The sequence below is a fragment of the Platichthys flesus genome, chromosome 20 (assembly GCF_949316205.1).
Source record: "Platichthys flesus chromosome 20, fPlaFle2.1, whole genome shotgun sequence".
NCBI classification, from domain to species: domain Eukaryota; kingdom Metazoa; phylum Chordata; class Actinopteri; order Pleuronectiformes; family Pleuronectidae; genus Platichthys; species Platichthys flesus.
The window spans coordinates 3,960,373-3,984,154 of NC_084964.1; the positions used below are offsets into that span (position 1 = coordinate 3,960,373).

Below are 23,782 nucleotides of genomic sequence, written 5' to 3' on the forward strand. Positions count from 1 at the left end.
TGCACACGCGATGGGCATCGCCTGGTTGCGAGGTGGACGGAAGCTTTGCAGCTTGATCCATTTAGCTTGGTGTGCTAAGGGGAGCGAATTATCTGGAGTGATAGTCGCTTTTAGCTAGCTCCGGTGGCAGATAGTGTGGTGACCGGAGGCTCCCGGGGCCGTTTAGCTAATCAAATAGAAGCAACTACCTATGGTGACGGCAGTCGCATCAGCGTTTATTCCCCTAGCGTCCGGCGATGGAGGTGTTAGCTCCGGCAGCTAGTTAGCATCAACGCCGATTAGAAAATTGCTTGTTCGTGAAGCGAGAAGAGGTGTTTGAATGACGTGTGACGCTGCGTCCACCTTATTTAAGGTGCGGCACCTTGACGCGGACGTCACGACTGCCAGCCTATCAGGGCTGGCGAATTGGAATAAGTGCTTCTGTGAATACGCGCGAGGGGCGTATCCCATAGTGAGACATCGAAACGAATGCTAAGAAAGAGAACACATCATGCTTCCATACTGCTCGTGTGGTATCATCCAAGGGTCCACAAGCCCCAACATTCATATCCAACTCAAAACAAATTATTTACACATGGTTTTGGAAGCAGGTGGGTCCAAAATACAGTGACAAAAGTTGTAACAGAGAGTGTTCTTTTTTATGTAATGATCAGAAGTTATCACGGTTTAATGGTTTGCTCAAGGCCCTGTATTCCTTGGGCTTCATGTTAGCACCTCAGGATGTTGTGGCTTCTTGTTCTTCCCTGAGTGGAGGGGTGCTTGTTCCAGTAAAAGCCATTTTTACTCAATCTATTGGATTGAGTTGAGTTTCTTCCTCTGCGGACTCATGAGTCTTTTATGTCAGGAAAGAAGCCTTCTTCATTTAGGAGAGTTGGATTCCAAGACACGCAACAACTCCAGTTTGATCCTGTGAAACAAAGTCTAGGTCGTCAGCATCAGCGATTTCAGATTAAGATCAAGACCAAGAATTGCCTCCTCATATTCCTCATCCGGTTTTTCATGCAGTATCTTTATTACCATTTCAGCTGTAAATCTGGAACGATTGTGACCAGCCATACTAAACTAAAAAATACTTTATACTGGATAAAGAAAATCTAAAGATGACTCTGCGATGTTCGGCCTATTCACTGAGGAGTATGACAGAGAAAACAGAGGACAGACGCAGTACTTTGTGGACTGGTGCCAGCGGAACTGCCTCCAAATCCATGCGGGGAAAACCAAAGAACTGGTGGTGGATTTGCGCATGCGCAGACACTCCCCCTCAATACTGGTGAATATCTAGGGAAGGGACACAGAGTCACTGACCTCATTTAAGTACTTGGGTGTTCACCTGAACAATAAACTGGACTGGACCAATCATGCCAGTGCACTCTTTAAGAAGGGCCAGAACAGACTGTGTCTGTGGCTTAAGCAGCTTAAGCTTGACCCTAAGGGATTGGTCCTGCTTATTAAAAAAAATTTGGTGCAGAACACCAAGACATTTGAAATTATTTAATTATTTATGTGGTGCTGTTAGGGTTAGGGTTTTTCCATCACATCTACAGTTCAGGAAAACATACTACCTGGTGAAGCTGCTGTGTGGGCCTGGGACTTACCCCATTCCCCATAGCTCCCCGGCCGTAGGAGAACATACTATCTTGTGAGACTGCTGTGGAGGCTTGGTACCAGTCGCCATGAGGCCACTCCCCGCCCACAGGCACATTTGCTTTTAGGGGGAATATACTACCTGGTGAAGCTGCTAAGTGTAGGCCTTGCATCATTTGCCTAGAGGCCATTTTACAAAGTCTGTAGGGGAATATACATAGAGAACTTGAATTTCCTGCGAGCACATGTGCAGCAATTAAACCAAAACCAAAATCTGACACTTTAAACAGTAGGGATTAGGGAGCCACACAAACATACAAATTAAAGCATTGGGGGTGCAGCAAAAATATTTAATGTACAACAATAGCATTGACAACCGAATTGTTTTAACAATTCGGTTGTCTACAGTTTCCAGGTCACAATTATGATCCTTTTTACTGATAGGAATGCCAACCTTATCAAACGTGTTACTGCAGACTGTGAACCATCCATTGTATTTCCAAGCAAGCATACTGCTGGGGATACTGATGCTTCTTCATTTATTATAGAACTCAGGTTTCTTCAAGGGGATAATATCTGAATGTTGGGGAGAACTTCGTGAAGCAGCAAGACTTCTTTGCAAGAGCTTCAGCTTTAGGAGGATCGCTGTCGGTTTGAATTAAAATGTTCAGCATCACAGTGTTTCTCTGGAGGTTATTTGAAAACTTTGTCATGGTTTAGGCCTGATAAATGAAAGGCATGGGCGCACAGCCATTCTAGGAAACGGTGCACCCGCCACACGGATGATGGTTGTTTGCTGGAGCCATGCCGCAGATGCTGGATGTCTTATTCAGACTTGGAGTTAATCTTGAGTTTTGGGAATAAAGCAGACTTCGTCCCCTGAGGGCAGAGACTCATTTGGATTGCGAGAGACAATACACACATGGAGCCGGAAGGCTCAACGATCACATGGTCAAATACACAGAGACACTGTCTGCAATAGGCTACTGACAAAGCAGTGAGGGCAAGTAAAGGGAGTGATGGGAAATTGGCTCAGCTTAAATAGACTAATAAAATGAGATTGTATTATGGATGGTTGCGGAGAGTGAGGTATGTCACATTAGGTATGTCACATTATTGTAGCAGCGCAGCCTGAGTTGGCATTGCTTCATTACTGCTTATGTTTGAAAGTTATTGAGTCTCTCTCACACACGAACACACACTCACTCACACTCACACTGGCCATCATGGTCACAGGAGAAATCAGGCTAGCATATGTGGCCAGACAAACGTCAACAGATTTTTCACTATTATCCATCAGCAGACAGAATTCAGCATAAACTTGGTATAGGTGCTGCTTTCATTTTGCATGTTCACATGACAATTAGGCATCTCTCAGCAGACATAACTCAGCTTAACACTCATCCTGCTCTGTAAGAATGTGTGTTACAACCTCTTTCTTGTAAAGAAGGTGAAAAAAAACTGGATCCACAAAACAGAACTACTATTGTGTTACAGTCCATGTGGAACCCCCTTCTTATTCTGCAGCAAGGTTGGAAGTGAGAGAGAGAGAGAGAGAGACAGGTGGAATTGTTGCCTGTCTTGGATAGTTTTCTCTCCATCAACGGAACACAAAACACAAGAGGAGAAGAGAACGTTGGAACATCATGATTTAAACGTGATGTGGGACCTTTACCAGCAGAGTCAATTAGGAGTCTATTGTGGGCTGAACCCTATAAACCTCACGGCGCATCAGCTAGACCCTTTTCACAGAATCTGAGGTTAATTTGTGTGCTAGGTTTACGATCCCCAAAAATACTTTCAGTTCACATACACACACACACGGTAAGGTTCTAATATATTTCCACATTCTTATCTCTTCACACATGATGTGGAAACATTAGAGATGCACTCCATATTCTAGGAAAGTGCATTATGAATAAAATCTCATCTGTCAAGTGTCTGTGCCCAGAGTGGCAAGGAGCAAGCAATCTATTTTCATCAGCTGAAAATCACAGGCCACTTCCAAACCATTCCCAGTGAACTCTAGATTTTTTTTCGGGGGATAGATGTGAGACACAAAAGGCAGGTGTAATGATTCATCGTGTGGGGGATTCTGTACCTCTAATCCGTCTATGGCAGATTAAACAAGCTAAGTTTTACTGTATTGAAATGTGTTTTAATTTTTTGTTTTCCATCCTATCATTGATGTTTACATTTTGCTCACTAATGTAAGAGATGTGGGAACACAATTTCCTGTTGGGGTTGAGATGAGGTCAGAATATAGGTGCTAAATCAACCTGCGTATATTCTACCCTCGCTTAAAAAGTCACTGTTTGTGTGTCGAATGTGTGTGTGCACTGACTGAACTAAATATTGTGAATAATAAAGCATTAATTGCATTGATAATGGTTTTTTGTCAGTCTGCCCTGTTTTTTTCGTGGCCTATATCATGTAAAGTGCATTATATGCAAAAGAGTAGTGTCCTACATACCCCACTTTAAAAACACATGTCAAATATTGGTTCAAGTCCAACCAAGCCTCTGAACCCCTATGAAGTTCACTTTTAACTTATCATGTTGCATAATGTATTTCTCTGGTCTTTTTTGTGTATCGTGTATTTGTATACTATTACTTATAATGTTCTAATTTTATTGTGACTGTCAAGGGACTTAATTTACATTAGCATTCTTGCTACGATCTGGCCTAATTGCATCTTTTATTATATACTGCTGTGCATTCTTCTAACAAAAGTACAGATTGATAGATTTGAGACATTCAGAGCTACGCTCTGAAGCTATATGAGATTTTCTTTATATATGCCATGATTTTGGTTCAAATTGCACAGGAAAACTGTGAGTGCACCACTAATGTAAACACATTTAGTCAAAACTGTAGTGGATGATGCAGTAGCCAACCTGTCCTTGCCCATCAAACAGGCACGTGCGCAAACCTTTTGAGGGGCAGGTGCTCTAACAAACAAAAAAGGGCACCCATCGCCAAATTTATGAAATTAAAAATAATTATAATAAATAAATAGAAAATTCATTAGGATATTTTCAACTTATATATTTATTTTTGTTAACAAACTAACTCAAATGATTAAATTGAATAAATTAATGAATAACAGGCAACTGACAAAGTTGAAGCATAAGCAGCATTACACTAATAATATACCACAATATACATCACCAGACCGGCATGTAGCTCAATTTAAGACCTACCTTTCATTTCAATAATTACGATTTTAAATGAAACAAAACTGGTGAACTTTGCCAGTCTGTCTGTCAGGCTTTGAAATCAGGGTTAGGGTTAGGGTTTTGTGAGTTTTTGTTTGTTTATATGTTTCTCATTCATTACAGTTGCCCCTCATTTTTATTTTCTCTTGCAAGTAAGTTTTTTTTGTAATCATTAAGAATTGCTCCATGCCCTGCTGGACAGCTTATTTCAACATGTTCACAGATCGCTGCAATCAATGCTACAATCAATGCTACCTTCTGTTCAAATGAATGATAGCATTACAAAAACAAGACCCAACGAAGCGAATTGATCCTTTAATGAATACAAATGGACCTGCCATTAGAGGATTTCCTAAAACGTATTTCATGTGCAGCTCAGACTTTGCTATGTTCAATATTCATTATATCTTCATAACAGAGTCAATGTTGGAAAAGGGAATGCCCTGAGGCAGAGGTGTAATGAGATGCAGATCAGATCTGTTGACAGTGTGAGAGCCTCTGGAGCCCCGCATTAGACAATAACTGACTTTGGATCTGTTTTAGTTTGTATTTTATGTGATGTACTTTGACACTTGTTTATTGGGTATAAGGACCTACAGTACAGTATATAAAGACTCTATACATATTGCCTAAGTTCAGCACTGAGCTTCCGAGGATTATATCTCAGTAATGCCCTTAAGCCATATAGAGTAGTGAGAACGATCTAGAACATTGGACACCAAAGACAGAAATGCAACTTCTACCTTCTGAATTTGTGCAGTTTGCAGCCCTCTGGGAATTAATTACAGAGGATTTTTTCTTTTGAAATCCTTATTTTTCATCATTATTTCATAATCAAATGATTTCCAGGATGGAGGTCTTGACAGCAGACTGCTTATCTGTCAGTCATGCCGGCAGTTGACACCCACACATTGAGGAAGATATTTAAAGCCATGGTGAGGGAATTGGGAAAGATTTAGACCCCCCCCAAGACACACACCATATTCCATTACCTCTGCTCCCCAACCAACAGACAGTCATCTGCACATATAGCTGACTGACAGAGCACTACAAAGATCCTGCTTTAAAGATGACCTAAATTTGTAAAAAAAAACAGCCACAACTTACAAATACATACATACAGTATAGATCCACCAGATACCCATGGTCTTACACTTAACAATTTCTTATTCATAGTATTTTCTGCTCCTAAGCAACCAACTGCAAGTGGACAATCTGGGGAGTGCTGCTGCTCTGTGAGGTAGTGCTTGAGGTGTCGTAGCCATTCTGGACTAACTTTGGCACATAGTATAATCCTCAGTTGCACAGGGAGTGGTGCTGAGGCCTTGCTGAATCAGCTTTATATTCATATCCATGTTTGGTGGGCATTTAACACCCACTCCAAGTGTGACTTTGGCAGCAAGATATCCAACTCGATAGCTGTGGCTAGAATGTTATGTTATGTATTCATGTTTCAATGAAACCAATCAATGCAGCTGCCCTTCATTTCATGCTGGGTAGTCAGACTAATTGTCCAGTGAGACTACATTGGCCAAAGAATTTTTTTGTAGCAAGCCACACACACACACACACACACACACACACACACACACACACACACACACACACACACACACACACACACACACACACACACAAATTGTATAAAGGTTGCTAGGCTTTGGTAGTTTATATCCACCCTCCTAAATCCTTGTTGCGGTTTTTGAGATTTTCTAAGAAGTCTATTTCAAATGTCCACAGAAGCAATTAGTGTGAGTACAAAGCGGTGTTCCATTGTGATAATAATGCAATTCTGATATTGCCTCTTTACAACAAACTTACAGTTTTTTCCTATCGTTTTCGGTCATGTACCCATACTATGGTCACTTTTCCCTATCTTTAGGGCTTTAGAGACACACACCTCTGCATATCTGTTAACCTTTGGTGCAAAATGCACTACAACAACCACACCACAAACAATGCTGCCATAACTTAACACATGTTTCCTCTCAGAACACTATGACCTAAAAAACACTAACATCTTGAAGCATTGCCAATTGCATATATAAAATTTTGCTGTGTCCTCCAGTTTGGCATAGATTTCCTGTAGTGTTGCATTGAAAAAAAGAGAAAAAACACAGACAAACACTTCTTTGGACTACAGTAATAAAGTTTGTAATATTACAGTATGACAATCCAAGCCAAGTATCTGCTGACAGTGTTCATATATCGGTTTACCTCCCACAAAAGATGTCACAATTGAGTGTGGTAAATGTACTGTAATTGTAAATACAGTAAATACTGTAAGTGTTTTATGAGAAACTGAGAATAACAATTTTCAGTTTTTGTAATGCAAATGACATACAGTAAGTACGTAATATATGATACAGAAACAAATCACTGTGCTTTACTTTTTGGAGATTTTGTCACAGTGCAAGTGTTACACAAAACAGAAAATACATTACAAAGTCAAAAAATGTGTTCTAACAAAAAATGCAATGCACAAAACCTGCACATACTGTATATTACAGTAGCCCAACAGTGGCGCAGAATTGGGCTAATCCCTCCTATCCTCCGCATTTGGCCACAAATTTTCATCTACGTCGCAACGTATGGTTTCTCTTGCCATACAACGTGGATAAAATCTTTTGGAATGCCTTATCCAGGCCTGGATATCTTCTGGGGCTATGTCCATACACCCAGCAGCCATTGCCTCTAATAGGGACATCTGGTCCTGAGGGCGGTGGTCATAGACCTTCCATAGCCACGCCGAAAATAATTCCTCGATGGGGTTGAGGAAAGGAGAGTAAGGCAGAAGGAAAAGTGACATCATCCTAGGATGCGCCGCAAACCACCCTGTGACTTGCCGGGAGTGGTGAAAGGCCACATTGTCCCATACAATTACATACGTTGGTAGATTCTGCCTGTCTACCTCTCCTGCTGCATCCATTTTCCTATACCAACTACGTAAAGAAGTCCAAAGCAAATGCCAAAGAAGGCCCTTTTTCAACGAGGCACAAATTACATGTAAAACACCTGAGTAGGTCTTTAGCTGAGTAGGTCTTTAGCTGAAATGACCACCAGGTGTTTTGCATTGCAAAACTTATCCTTTGTGTTTTGTACAGATCATTGTATGTAGTCGTAAAAAAAGTAATTCCATGCCAATTCACCAAGAACTATGGTGCACAGGGGGAAAAAAATCTAAATTACTGTAAAATAAATAAATAAACTATAAACTAAATATTTTTTCTTATTCAAACATGTAACTTCATTTGTCTGTCCAAATGCAGCATCTTTCCATCTACAGTGATCTAAATTACTGATAAGGTAGGTTTTGAACAGAAAGTTCACTGTTTTGAACAGAGTATCTAAACATTGGTAAAATATGCTGTGGTTCCGCAGCGTTTTGCTGGTAGCGAACATTGACTGGGGCAGGTATCCATGACATTTGGAAGAAGGCGTCATTGCCAGCATTTGTATCTTACCATAGGGCCAAGTAACCACAGTTTGGTTCACATGGTCTACTGGTATGCTCACTGTGTGAAGTGTTTAGGGAATGTGAACATGGTTTAGGTAAATTGCCTAAAACGATAGGAAAAAACTGTAAATGAAAACAATACATCAGTACAATACAGGATTATGAATTCGTGAAATTAGGTTTGTTGGAAACAGTCAAGTATTTCATATGCACATACAGGCTCTCAGCCATTCTCTTGTTATTCTTTGGATTCATTTACCACTATTCTGGTCACTTTAAGAATTTGCTTTACACTGACAAAGACACTTCCTGCATCACCCGCCCTTGATGCTGAAAATCTCATTATTTTCTCAATTGCAAATGTCAACTCAGTTTCTTAGAGCGTAAATTCTCATAATAAAATGTCAAGTTGTTTTTGTAATTCGACTCTGTCACAATCGTCAACGGCACAATCTTCGCTTGCCTGCTTCTTTTTTTTAAACAAACACAAAAGTGCATTAAATAAATGTCACAACATATCTTTTTTCATTTGGATGCTTTTAATTAAATTGTTTTTTACTCGATAAACTTATTTTTATCAATCATTAGCTGATTTGAATTTTAAGCCCATTCTCCAGCATGGCCGCCACTTATTAATAAACAGACCTGGAGTACATTTTGATTAACAGGTCAAGGGCTATTTAATTCCAACTTTATGAATAAATAATAAGCAGGTCTGTGGTATTGAATTTTGCCACTCTGACACATTGGGGCAAACAAATTACTTTTTCTCATGAGCGATGGCCCACACACAAGATTTAACTAAAAGGCATTTTTTCCAAGTTAAATTTGAATTATCAATTAGTTGGTCTTTCATATAATATAATCGGAAGTGTACTCCAGTGTTTACCCTCAAACTTTGGTTTATGCTAATGCGGTAATCCAAGATGTTGAAGAAGCTAAGCATTGCTTCTCATGACCTTGTTAGCAAAGTTACTATGGACATTATAGTAAGCTAACGTCACTGTTTACCTCAAAGCAGGTCTGTGCTTAGGAATTCATAGACTCTTATGGCACATTAACACCATCCTGTAAAAATAGTGTTTTTTGTGAAACTCCTCATTGTGTATATTGTGTGATTTGATGGCTCTGAAAATTAAAATCTGTTACATCATGTGGGTGCAAAATAAATGAAAAAGTACTTATCCCTTTTCAGTTCTTAAATTTGGAAAACCGTACAATACCAGAGCACACTCATATTTAGACATAACAAATCAGACGTCCCTGCCTAATCAATTTATCAACAGGCTGTATTCAAAAGGCTTTTATACGCTATGGTACTTCAACTTCCGCTTGAAAAAGCTCATTCAGGATAAAAATATTCAAAACACCTATTCAGCTCTATTCAATTTATTTTTAAGATCCTTTTTCAAATTGTTGCAAACAAATTTAGTTATTATTTGCAGAGGAGTCTAATCTTTTAAGATTTTCAGTCAGGATCATCATGGACTTGTCTCTACGATTGTCTTGCTTGATGTTAGTGTCGCATTTGACAATCAATCAAACTTATTTTTTAACGTTTTATTTTTATATGGTACTTCCAATATGATTCAACTTTAGATACCAGATTATTCCTCCTAACAACACAATAACTTGGCAATGCACACAAAGGTTAGTAATGGAGTTCCTCAAGGTTCTTTCTTTGGACAGTTACATTCACTTTATATATATTATTCCAATTCCACCAAATTATCTCCATTGCATGTATTGCTGTATTTACCTATGTAGCCAGATGGGCAGTCATTTTGGTACTTCTACAATCCGACAAAACTATATAAAAAAAATATATAATCTAAGGACCTTTTCTGGAACTAGCTCCCAGTTTGGGTTCAGAAGGCAGTCACCCTGAACCAGTGAGCCCTGGACCATCCCATAGTTATGCTGCTATAAGTTTAGACTGCTGGGGGAACTGATTTGATTTCTCTCTCTCTCTCTCTCTCTCTCTCTCTCTCTCTCTCTCTCTCTCTCTCTCTCTCTCTCTCTCTCTCTCTCTCTCTCTCTCTCTCTCTCTCTCTCTCTCTCTCTCTCTCTCTCTCTCTCTCTCTCTCTTGAACTACTCTTTCTTTGATTTACTCTTATATTAGTTTGAATGCTTGGGTAATGATTGGCTGAAGAAATGCAAAGACCCTGGGTTTTCTCTCTGAAGACATTTATACTAGGAAAAGAAACTGATGGAGGAAAATGTAATTTATTTTTGTGAGATATCTTTATATCTGCTATTTAGATGGACAATATAATACAGTCTCACTAGCACATCCATTATATCCACTTGTTAAAACAAGTCAAATGTCAGGCAAATGTCGCACACAGTGCATTGTATGTGTTTAACCAAATGACCATTGCGATGCTTATTTCTAGTGAATGCAGATGTTTTTTCGATGTGTTTCACTAATACTGTGTTTGCAGAACATAAATGAAATAAAACATTTCAGAACTATGTGCGTGTCTATATAGGATGTTTTTTAAGAGCACAACCAAAGTTAAGCACAAGCCATAACATAACCGGGCATGCACACACGGCTGGATTGATAAAATAGAAAGGTATCTATCTTGTATAAGTTGCATCAAATCATTTTGGAGAAATTTGATATTTAAATTCCGAACCCAAAGAACAATGACAGATTTCATGACAAATTCTCTGCATTGAGATGACAGATTGATGTTCTACTGAATAGAAGTGTCAATCATCTGTTCATGCAGCCACCTGCCTTAGTTCCTATGTCAAAAATAAACACTGCACCTTCACAGCGGTTGTTGAAATGTGATATTATGTGGTTATCTCTAAACTTCATGCCGTTTTTCTCTTAAACCTGTGAAAAAATCTTAACATGTTTTCATTCAATTTTATGACATTCACTAATGAGATTACAGCAAAAGAGTCTCTACATAACCACAAGGTTCAGTGGATTAATGCTGTTATTGTGTGATGTTGCACTCTCCATTCCTCCCAGGCACCACAACAAGCCATGTTCTTCCTGGAGGTCTGCCAACCTCTAATTAACAGGGAAACAGTGTTTTTCCCCTCAGATTTTGACAAAGCATCGTGCGCAGCTCTTGTGTCCTCGTGCAGAACTAATGAGCAAAACACAGCTTAATCAGTAAGAAACATGGGCTAATATTACTGTACCTGTAGTGTTCGGCACAGAGCTGCGAGGTGGTCCCATTTGATTACAGTAAGCCTGCAGTAGCTCAGCGTGGATGGTTGGCTGAGGCAGGATCAAAATAGCCTGAAGCGGAGTAGTGACACCGAGATAGCTGCGATCAGAATGTTCTGCTGTGTGGATCGGAATGTTTAATGCTGTTATTTTTTTTCCTAGCAGGTCGTGAGAAAATCTCTGTTTCTCCAGTCATCCTACAATTGTTTTGGCACCTGCTCTATCACCCCTGGTACCACGACCTCTGACCCAAGAAATGAAATGTGTTGTCAGGTGTTAATAAAAACAAACAGTGAACATGATTCAGACGTTTCTTTCCGCTTTTATCTCTGTTGTTTACTGAGAAGTGTTCATCCTTATCGCCGTGATAGTGAGATTATGTTTTAATTTGAGCAGCGACTGGACATTAGAGTTGGGCTGAAGGACCACAAGGTTGATCAATGACGATGCTCTCAGACGTCACAGAAATTAAGATGCCCCCTCAACCATCCCCCCCTTTCAACACAAATTTAGGGGTGCAGCCTGCCATCAACAGACAAAAACTTCTGTTTATATTATAATGTGTAAAATACAGTGGAAACCGGATATAGTGCTCAAGGATAACTTATTTGGATCAAAAAGGCATGGGACAGAATCTTTTTACTACAAATGCTGTTTAAATAATTTGGTTATAGCGATAAAGCATCTGCTTACAGCAGGTCTATTCAAATTGCCTCAGAGTGGCCCAGACCATGGAGAAAGACAGAGAAAATAATATTTTTTTTAGCTTTCCGAAATTCCAACAGTTCTACAGAATATGAATAGAATTGTAAACACGTGTGTTAGTGACTGTTATCACTTGTTATGGTTTTGTGCACTGATAACTTTGATAGCATTGATATTTTTTTTTTAATTATGTTAAATGCACTTTGTGATTTCCCTGCGTTGGTACATAGGGGTCAGATATGACCAAAAAGATATTTCTTTCAAAAGTGGATTAAAGTATTGCTACTAACTCAGATTCTTTTTTTTAGCATCTTTCATATGTAACCAAAAATGAATAAACTTTACTTATTCATTACTTATACTTTCAATACTTACTTTCAAAACATTAATTTGTGTTGGTTTAAAATGTGTCATTACAAGCAAAATCTCTATGTTTGAAAATCTGGTCCAACTGAATTTGTAATTGAAAAGCCCTGGCTTACAGTGTTCATTCAGAAAAAAACACTATTAAAAGCTTTGATTAATTTTTCATTTGCTTGAGGGCTTTTTTGGTGTTTACTGTAGTTTTTATCCACAAATACACTATTATGTTCAAGCCTATAATGAATAATTGATTAACTCAGTTTAGAAAGGCTAACCGTTTGGTTTGTTTTGAAGGACGGGGAAGGAGCAGAACCTGGTCTTCATGATTAAAACCCTAAAAGTAGTGCCCAACACATACACACGGTCAGGTCACCAAAGGTTGGGTTCTAGTTTGGGACTTGTAAAATGTACTTGATATTTGTCGAAGCATTTTCTGTTTTAATCTTTTATTTCTCCCTACTCCTTTAAGTAGCCAAGAGGCAGGAAGCGTTCCTCAATGTTGGTCAGTATTGGTCATCACAGGTGGAAGTGAAAAACATTCACACCACCAAATCACAGCAACAGCTGAAAATGTATTGTATGTTTGTATTATCTATGTATTTAACTTGACCCAAGACCAAAATGAAATATTGTGAAACAGACCCACGGACCTTGGTCCATACTCTGCGTTTGTGTGCACATCCTCTGACAGATATGGGCGAAACAGACAAAAAAGAACCACAGGAGGTAGCGTGGCCAAATGCCAATTGACCATAGAAGAAATTTCAACTATGGTTGAACTCTGTAATCAGAGACAATTACAGTTGGCAATAAACTAACAATCTATAATATATAAATACTTCATCCGGGAAAGGGACAAATAGCCAAGTGCATTGTGGACTGAGCGGTGCCTTCTGGTGGATTTATTTACACTCGCTTAACAACCAAGCAAGTGTAAAGGACAAAATAAAGTATGTTGGCAGTGATGGTTACGCTATTTGAAACGGAAGCATCTCTTTGTGTATACAAATAAATAAAATAAAGAGATGTCGCACCAAGCACTCCATGTTAAGTCGAAAATATCTGGATCACACCATCAGGGAGGATTTGTGTACCAGCACATTGGCTTTTGCATACAGTTTCAGCACTGACAGTGAACATCGTCGTCATCACATAAATTTCACATGCGTACAGATGATGTGCAAATATCCCTTTTTGGAGCCTACTCTACTCTATATGTTCTACACTGCACACTTGTGGTGCAGTTAAAATTAGAGCTAGAATGAAAGAGGTGGCATTAAATGATGCATTTAGAATATTTAGGCTCCCAAGATGGACCAGTGAATGTCAGATGTTTGTGGCCCGCAATGTTCCTACTTTCCATGCGGCCTGGAGGAACTTTATGTGCAAATGTATGTGTCGATGCCCTAATGAGACAAATGTCATCATCATGGCCTTAACTGACACAAGGTATTCCTCTTGTTTCTGGAAACACTGGAACAAATGCCTGTAGAAGATGTAATAATAATTTTGGTTTTGTAAGCTGCCATAATTGTATTTATGTTGTTTGTTTTTTATTTTATAATAGATAGGGACCTTTTGTGTCTGCAATACATTTTTAAATTGTACCAAAAGGCAACATTAATGAGCCTTTAGGACAACTCTACAACCATGAGTAAGGACTGTAAGAGATCAGTTTACTTCCCCTATATCTACATATTTCTCAAGTAAAAAAAAAAGTATAGTTTCAAAAGTCAGTCAAAACCAATATATTAAAGGAGAGGCAAGTGTCTGTGTCACACACTGTCTACAAATGAACTTTCCACACGACCATAATGGATCGGCAGAAACATTTTGTCGCAGTTGCAATCTTTGGCTGATGGAATCAAAGGAATGATGCACACCTTATTAACACCAGTGCTATGTATAAATCCTCTCAGATCACATTAGATCCAGTCCATGTGCTATAAATTGCATGTACTTAACAAGCAATTGTACCTCTACTTGTGTGTGCAATAATCCAATTGACTATCACCTGGCAACAGTATACTGCATAAGATCATCCAGATACCAGTCAGGAGCATCAGTTAATGTTATTATCAGAGAGTATTTGGGAAACTGTTGATAGGATTTTGCAATTGCCTATCAAATAATCCAAAGAAGAAAAGTGTTACATCCCCTGGGTGGAGCTGGGAGTAAGGACGGACGGTAACAGACAACAACCTATAAATTGATGGGGTCAGAGCGGATGTGACAAATAAAGGTGTCTTTTATTTTAATTATAAATTATAGTTCAAGTGCAAATGTTCTCACAGAATGTGGGGGAAGAGGGAACAATGGAAGCTGGCAAAGAAATTAAATAAATATAACAAAACTAGGCCTACTACTTGCTACCTCTTGAACAAAACCACAAACATAAGGCCTCAGCTGTAGAAAAAAGGGCTTCCCTGAAATAAATACAGAGGTGGCAACAACCAAACTGAATAGTGTTTCTGAACACAAAGAGAGTACCTACGTGAGTGAGTGTATAGGATACCCAACTTCCCTAGTCCATCCCTCCAGCCACATCTATCTTTTTATTTTAAGAAGGTGCTCTAATACAAAAAGAGAGCGAGACTCTCAGGTGTGTACCTTTTGTAGATCCCCATCACTGCTGGTTGGACAAGCTCTAGGAAGGAACCCCTCCCATCTCAAACAGGGGGAGGAGCAGAGACAGCAGAAAGGGAAGGACAACACACACAAACACACACGCATACACACAGCACTATGCCCACTGCCTGGCACGTAACTATAGTGTAGATCCAATAAGTTGCAGTTCTGCAGACAGACCATTTCGTCAGAGGAGACGGACCAGACTGGTTGGAGTTGACAGAAAGGCTGTGGTAAGTCAGATAACCAATCGACAGCAGCAACAGCAGAAGACAAGTCAGTTTCCACACCTGTCAGCCAAGTGCGGGGCTGCAGCTACACAGACTTACCGACACTGGACAGTTGAAGACGTAACGTGCTCTGATGACTGTGGATTTCTGCTTCGGCTGCAGATGTTAGAGTCAGAATCTGGAGTCAACTGCATGAACCCATGGAGCCAACCTGCCTTAAGGGCTCCATCCAGCAGGATAATTCCCAAGTCAATGTAAAGGTCATTTCAAAGCGGTTTGGGGGACATCACAGTGAGTTCATGGACCAGTCCCCAGATGGGAATCCCATTCAGTGGTTATATCTGCAGAAATGGTGGGATGAGGTCAGGTGAACATGGAGCTGAGGAAGAGAGGAAGGAAGACGTTTCGAACACCTTGAGGAACTGAAGCCACAAGGAATTCTGTGAGAGCTTCATGCAGAACAAAGCCTCTCTTTGCCCTGTAGTGAGTGTAGATGTTCAAACCATATATTTCAGCAGGTTGCGAGCAGGATTTGCTGCTCTCCTGGTGCTCTTTCCTTGTGATTTCAAAGTCCACGTCCCTTCTCTCTAACTATGTTAAGAATTTTAGGGCATTTTCTCCCTCTATAATCTATAATTCCCCCCCCCCAGCAGATTAATATCACAACTAGTTCCTCAGCTATTAAATATGTTAAATGGCCTAAAGCTTGTCATGGAGCTCCAAATGGTTTGCTATAAATGGCATATTAATGTAACAGATAATTAACAGCCCAATAAAAGTGCAGGGAAAAGACTCTGTGGTTGAAAATTATTTTATGAATTAGCTCCATATTTTTATTTTTGACACTTTTTTTTTCAAATATCAAAATGATAACCTATCATCACGTGAACATGATGTCATGATGTAAGTCATTTTTTTACTCACTAAACATGCATCAATTTGTTATTTAATGGTGTTTAAATAAGGAACAGCACCAGCCATATCTCATTTCCTCAAACTCTCCCTGCCAGTCTCACTGTCTCCCCCACCCACATACTGTATTATCACTCGAAGCAAGCCTGCTGAGAGCTCTTCCGTGGAGGTTATAACAAACAGTGGGGAGGGCTGGCAGTGGGCTTTGAGTCAGATGATGTGGGAGGGCTACATGTGTCAGAAAATGGAACAGAGGGTGAGTTAGGCAGGGAGGGCGAGGTAGTCAGATCCCTTCTATCTACCACTGCTGGTTTTGAATGTTCTCCTGTGAGTTTGCCCTGATCAGACAGAGATGGGTGACAGGCACGGTGTAAAACAGCGGTACACACAGAAGTATGGATATACTCTCCTAAAGCTAGTGTTCGCTACAAATAGACCATGGCACTCATACGTAGACACAGTCATATTATAAAGGAGGAGGAGTGAGGGAATGCGTGCATCTAACAGCACCTTTGCTATATAACAATCTCTTTTGGCATCACTGACAATAAAAGCTTCTTTACGCTGTGAGATATTGGGCCCGAGATGAAAGCTGGCTTGTTTAAATTTTTGTTGACAATTCAATTGTCTCATAGTGAGACACATCCACTGACAGTTATACAGACTTTGGTGATCCAAAACAGCCTGCAGCAAAGTTCTGACTGTCAGAAATTCACAACCGGATTCCCCCAGCGCGGCTGCTGCAACGATATAGAGCTGCACTTGCAGCCATTCATCCATTAGTTTGTTGATATATCTAGTTCTTGTCACCAAATAGGAAAAATGGTCTTTGTCAAAAATGCCTCGTGTCTCAAGATCTTCTCCTGACGTTGACTAAATGTTTGAGACATGTAAACCTAAACAGATGAGCAAGGATGTTGCATAATAATTGGCAAAGTAGGCAGTTGAGTGTGGCACCAAGTTCAGAGAGGGCCCCAGAAGTGGCTGATTACATTGGTCAACAGCAACAACAATTTTACGAGGACCCCCTTAAATTGCTCGATCAGCTATAGGTACAGGAGACTGCAACGCCATCATGGCCATAAACCCCTGAACAAGGCCCCCACCACTAGCTCTCTGCCAAATGCTTTTGTAATTTTAGGGGTTGTTTGAGGACTAGAACCTCTAAATGTGTGTGTCTGGGATGGTGGTCAGGGTCTGCAATTAAACTTTACTTTACTATCATGTATGTGTTTGTGCAGTAAGAACTTTGATAATAATATAATAGAAGGTTTTAATGCTGGAGTGCAGGACACATGAACCCTGATCAGTGTGATTGTTTGCCAAACCAAGTCACCAGGACCACCTGTCTCTGTCTTGTGAATTGTAAAAATGTAAACTTAGTGGACAGGAAAAAAATTGACTGTAAATATAAGCCAGACAATAATGACTCAAGAGTACCTGGAAAGACAGTTTTGTTCATAATTATAATTTTCAAGGGAACTCTTTTTGGTGCACACATCTACCCTGAGCTATACTTAAAAAAATGTATGTCTATTTATAAAAATTAGTGTAACATTTCTATAAAATACACAAAAAAAACGCTGGCATGAACGATGAATTTTATGACGTAATATAGGATGGTTGTATTTATCAAAGTCAAGCAAAGATACAATTAAATAATTGGCTCCCTGATGATAGATTACTCGTTATTTCTTTATAAAAGTACATTTGATTGTGTTTTTGTTTGAGCTGTTCTTCTAGAATGTCGCTGTTTAGTCATCCTTTTTGTGAACATTCTAAATATATTTTGGAAGCAGTTTTGGTTTGTGTTTGTCTTGTGATGCACATATTTTATATCACTTTTCTTTTATGGATTAGGTAAGTTTGGAAATACTGTTTTATTTTGTGTAGTTTGTTGTTTCTGCCTTCCTAACAACCAAGGCCTTTGCTTCCCCGACCGATGAAGAAGTGATTATATTTGGGCTGCTGCTTGCTGCTACAAGTGCTGCTGGAAGTAGGGTAAGAAGATAAAAGCAGTTTATAATGCTACGCTCAGGTTTTCCTTAGACTGAGTGTAACGATGTAAGGATGGATAGATGGATGGATTCAGGGTTGATAGGCAAAGCTGGGGAATTGGCAATGAATGAGTTAAGAGAGCCCGGGGACGGCTGAGCTGATCCAGCGAAGTTTTCAGGCAGAACAAGAAAGCTACGGAGGAATGAGTCAGGCAGAAGAATGTACGCTACTGAGTTTACAATAGGTAAGCGTTGTACAGTTGAATTATGTATTATTTAAAGACAATATTGGAGATCGTTAGCAGCTTTCTGGCCAATACCTGTGCACCTGAACCAAATCCAAAAGACAAAAGACCCTGAGCTGGGGAGAGAACAGGGAGACGGGACATGGGCCATGACAAAAAACATTATGAGACAAGAATTTATAGAAAAAAATGGAAATCTGTTAAATTAAAGGAGGATTTTATAACGTAGTAGAATAATTTGTTGAAGCTGTTTGCGTCAAGGTGAAAAGTGATGAGAAAAACAAATGTTAAAGCTAACCAGACTGCTTTACAGTGCAAGTTACTTTCACCCACACACATATTCATACAGCCCTTCTATATACAGCCAGTCTCTATATCACAAATGCATACACCATTGGTATATCAAGGATTTTCTTCTCTGTTCTTTCCCATAGGACAGGCCCACATTCAGCTTCAATATCCACAGACATGCGCTGACCCACCTAACTCATGCTGTGTATCTCAATACTTTTGTCCTACTTAGAAACAACCTAGACCAGGATACTTTAAGGTGCTGGCTGTTTATCTCGGCTGTTTACCTCATTTACCGGTCACCTCGCCTGTCTTATCTTTCGGGCCTCTACTGCAGCCTTGGTTGCTATGGCTACTGCTCATGGGAACAGAGCAGAAGTGTCCTCACAGCTATGCTAGTGATGAACAGCAAACTCTGGGTTAAACCACATGTCACAGTGACCTGTATGGAGAAGCATGGTGTAAGAGACCTAAAAATCTCACAATAAAGAAAGAAGATTGTAAAGAAAGAATATTCCTTCACACGTTTCCTGTTCCAATGTGTTCCCTGTAACTGATCATACGGTTCTTTCAAGGCACAAAAAAATGTCACCCTCACAGGGGCACCGCACCAGAGACTTGTGATTACAATTTAATTTGAGCCACTGAGGGCCAGTGCCTCAGTTAATCCCAGCGTACAGAGAGATCATTAGTGCTTCGAAAGAAAAACAGGGAGGATGACTAAGATCAGGGACTTTTCTGGGGAAAAGGGGGGAAAAGAGGGGGAAGGGGGCTGGGCTGTTAATGAGACATGCAGAAAACAAGAACAGTGGCTCACGTAACATCTTATGGAATCCTCAGGGGTTTAGCGTTATAGGGGGCTTGTTGCAAGAGGAACTGCGGCTGTGCAGAGGTAGTGCCCTGGAGTTAACCTCTTTCCTTGAGGACACATTTAACAATAGAAGAGCAGGCCTTCCAATTTAAGACAGTTATTTCCGGCTGTGCTAAATTTAGCATCCTAATGTTAAAGCAGCAAGATGTACGGTGGTGTCTGTTGATGTAAGTTAATTAGTATCAGTGCTGGTTCGGTCGTTGAAAACTTTAATTTGACTTGTGACTTTATTGGGCGTCTTCATGCTGCTGAATTATGAGCCAATTAACACATTTATATAAACTCATAACTCGTGTATTTGACAGGATAACACTGTATGTCTTCAAGGGAGGGGTGTTACGGCAGCATCCAGCTTGCCAGTATGCGTCTTGTATTCATAATTTAGCTTGATACATATTAATTGTTAAAGTAGCTTGTAAAATGTTCTGCATTTCCAAAAAACTATCTGGGGATTGGGCCAGGCTGGGAAAAAAAAAAAAAAACTAGGAAGAGGGCTGCTGTTTTGGCTTAAGTGAATTGAGGCTTTTTTTTATATTGTTGGATCTCAATATGAACAGGCTCTCATCCGTTATAAATGTGAAAAGGATTCCATGAGTCACTGTTTGACTAAAAATATGCTTAAAGGTAGGGTTAATTGCTTTATCTTATTAAATGAAGTCCTTCACATGCGGTGGCATTTAGTTGAGTACATTGTCTAACTTTTAACTAGATCTTGCACGTGCGCTCTAATTTCCTTTTTTTTTTATTTCCTTTTCTCTTAAATGTCATTCTAACAGCTTCTAGGTTATACCTATTCCCATGATCGGAGTCTTCACAAAACATACAGTACACAACTGCAGCAGAGATTATAGCAGGTGAGCAGGTTATGGAATGGCAGGTGTCAGACACGTTCCTGTGATTTGGGAGCTTTGAGGAGAGTTTGCATTGGAAGGGGGTGGGATGTCGCGTTTGATATTTTCAAGGTGTAGTCTGCCCTTGCAAACTTTTCCAGCATTACCAAACCTAGCTTTAATATATCAGCTGCTGTAGAGATGATAAGGCTTAACGCTTCAGTCATAAATAATCGAGTTGAGTTAAAGATTATTATATTGCCTGCAAAATCATCAACCTAAGTGAGGAGAAGGCCAAAACGTGAGTGTGAGCCTCAGGGTGGTTATGCTTTACAGGGCAAGATGTGAAATCTCTGCTCACTTGCTATGATTCCTCAGATGCTGGGTCCAGAGGTGGATCACTTAAAGTCTGCCTACCACATAGAAACCAAGGAAAAAAAGCACAAAACAGACCCTAATTCCAGCTAGAAGATAAGAAAAAGTCTGAGATTGACGCCGACAATGTCACAAGACTGTGTTCGCTGAAGCTGGAGTCTCAGGATTGGGCACATGCTCTGAATGTAACCATTGATGCCATAGGTTATAACCCCCACTCCTGCCACTTACCTCCATTGTGTATTTGATACTTGTTTTAGGGTTTTAGTGTCCTCATTAAAGTAGATTCCTCTTGTAGTGTGTCTGAAAATGCTCCCACTCTTCAGTGGCCTCCTGGGGTCTGTCCTTTTCCGTAACAGTGCAAATTACATGGGGAAGCCCAAAAAGCTATTGCTGCACTCCCCTTGGGGTACAGCTTAAAATATGACTCTGTTGAAGCTGCAATCGTATGTGTATGAAAATTGGCCCCCCAAGCCTCCAGACAAAAAATTCAGAAATCACAAAAAGCCCCAAATCAGACATAGGTTGGAATTGCAAGGCAACATGGAAAGCTTTTTCAACAAATAGAGCACTGTTTGTAATGACAGAGACTTTACGTCTGAATAAGAGTTAGTTTTGTTGGAGGAGTTTAAGAACTGCTGGACTGACTCTATTGGAGTTCACCCCAAGGAAGTAAATCCGCTCTCCTCTGTTATTGTGTTTCAGAGACATTTTACAGTGAACAGTGGACCAGGAGTGCTTTCCCTGTCACAAACCTCGTCATTGCCAACTGTGGAACTATTAAAAAGGAAGAGCACCAACACACTAGATTAATCAAATCCTCAGCCTGTGTGATTCACCGCCCAGTCAGCATCTCTCTCTCAGTGACTCAAGAACGTTCAGCTCAAAGCTTTGGTTCTATATAGAAATGCTTCTCCAATGTGATCAGAGCCAGCTAAGCAAGTGGTGAAAAAGCCTAAAAGCCTGTAAACTGACTTCTTCTGTAGCCATTAAATCCGATTGGATTTCCGCGGGGCGGACTTCCTGTGCTTCCAGCAGGCCCGAGCTGTGGACCTGAAGGGAACTTACAGAGCATTCCTGTCCTCCAAGCTGCAAGACGTCCACACCATCGTCCGCAGGTCGGACAGGGAGAGCCTCTCCCTCTTGAACCTGAAGGTGAGATACTGCTGCTGAGGATGCAGCGATACGGCTGAAGGGCTTTGGCATTTATCAAATTTATATGTCACTGCTATGTGTTTTTCTAAAAGAAACTGTGTCATCTGTATTGTGCCTCTTCATGAGGATCTCAGTAATAAAGAAGAAATGTCCTTTTAAACATTGTCTTCTCCTCCTTTCAGGACCAAGTGTTGTTCAGTAGTTGAGAGTTGATGTTTGGAAACAAGGCAAGCTTAATGAGGAAGAATGTGGCAATCTACTCATTCGACGGTAGAGATATCATCAGGGACAGTGCATGGTGAGTCCGTCACAAGACCAGTACAGCATCCGGTAGCTTTTAATCCAGTATGAGCCCAAAGAACAGCTTTTGTTTCAATTTCCAGTTGGTTTTGAATTTGCGGGAGACAAATGATGGATATGTAGTTTTCTAAAGCTGTTCTTGTTTTTTTGCTTTTGCTACAGGCCAGAGAAAATGGTCTGGCATAGACCGAGCAACAAAGGCCACAGGCAAACAGACCACTACTGTGAAACATGGCGAGCAGGCGACCACGCCGCCATCGGTCTGGCTTCATCATTACAGAGTGGCCACCTCCTGCAGCAGACCTCCAGCAGCTGCTCCGACTCTTACATCGTCCTCTGCATCGAGAACGCCTTCGTCTCACCCTCCAAAAAATAAATCCTGTCCATTTTTTTCTTCTTCTTTGTTCCGGTCCCCTAGTTAAACCCAGTTGTTACTGTCCGAGCAGACGATGTGTTTAGTTCTGTGATCACATTCCCTTGTGATCCCACGTGTCCTGTGAACTGGCCCTGCCTCTTTTTGCCTGGCAGAGACGCTTTGCATCGTCTGCTCCTCCACCTCCAGGACCGCCAAAGAGACCACTTCCTTTGTACACACTATTCTATGCATATATCACTGTGATCTTCAGATGCTTTTACCTCGTCCCCCACATTTAAATGAGCTTGTTCAACACTACTGTAATGAATAAACAAAAAAAAAATGATTCTTTCCCCACATTTCTAAAAATACCAGAGAAGCAGTGAGTGAGCTGGAGATGATTAGTTTGAATCTTTGCTGGACTGAAAACCCAAGAGGAAAACCCAAGGGGCCATTGTGTTGTTCCGCAGTTGCGTTGCATTGAATTCCAGAGACACAACCTGTGGATGTCAATTTTTTATAACAATATGTGCCGTACTGTTTCTCCAACGCACTGAATTAAAGTATTTTTCAACCACAGCGATATTGTGATGTCCTCATACATCGGCCTGCATGGCCTGGTGAATTATTTGACTCGGTCTCATGAAAACCTGCGGCGACGGCTCCATGACCTTGACATGCTTCACTCAGCCGCCCTGACCAGCAGGTTTATGTCCTGGTCTGGGTTCTACATCATGTGTTAACCTTCACAGTCAGTCTCCACCTGCAAGAAAATTCAATGCAATTCACTCGTCATATCTATTTGTCACATCCACTGACCGGCGTTCAGGAAGCAGCTCATCAAGGTTAATTGGGTGACCTTATACTACAGTACAGTCATTAGAGTGATGACTGCTTTTTTACTGGTATGCTTAAACTTTTACATCAACAAGAATTTCATAGACTCCATCACTGTGTCTTAATTCAAGTTTTTGTTGGGGAAGCAATTGCTTTTATAAAGGAGAAGTGAATTTGTAAATCAAGTTATTTTCTTAATGGAAAATAATTGTGTAAAATCTGTAGTCGCCCCTGA

At 40.3% G+C, this 23,782-nt stretch overlaps 1 protein-coding gene across 1 annotated transcript; it reads left to right on the top strand.

Moving 5' to 3' along the window:
• The first annotated feature begins 1,111 nt into the window (after nt 1-1,111).
• LOC133931776 (collagen alpha-1(XV) chain-like) lies at nt 1,112-23,157 on the top strand. The gene is given in 4 exon segments (XM_062378730.1): nt 1,112-1,270; nt 21,906-22,055; nt 22,238-22,353; nt 22,518-23,157. Coding segments are annotated over 4 exon segments (639 nt in total). The 3' UTR covers nt 22,732-23,157.
• The last annotated feature ends 625 nt before the right edge of the window (nt 23,158-23,782 follow it).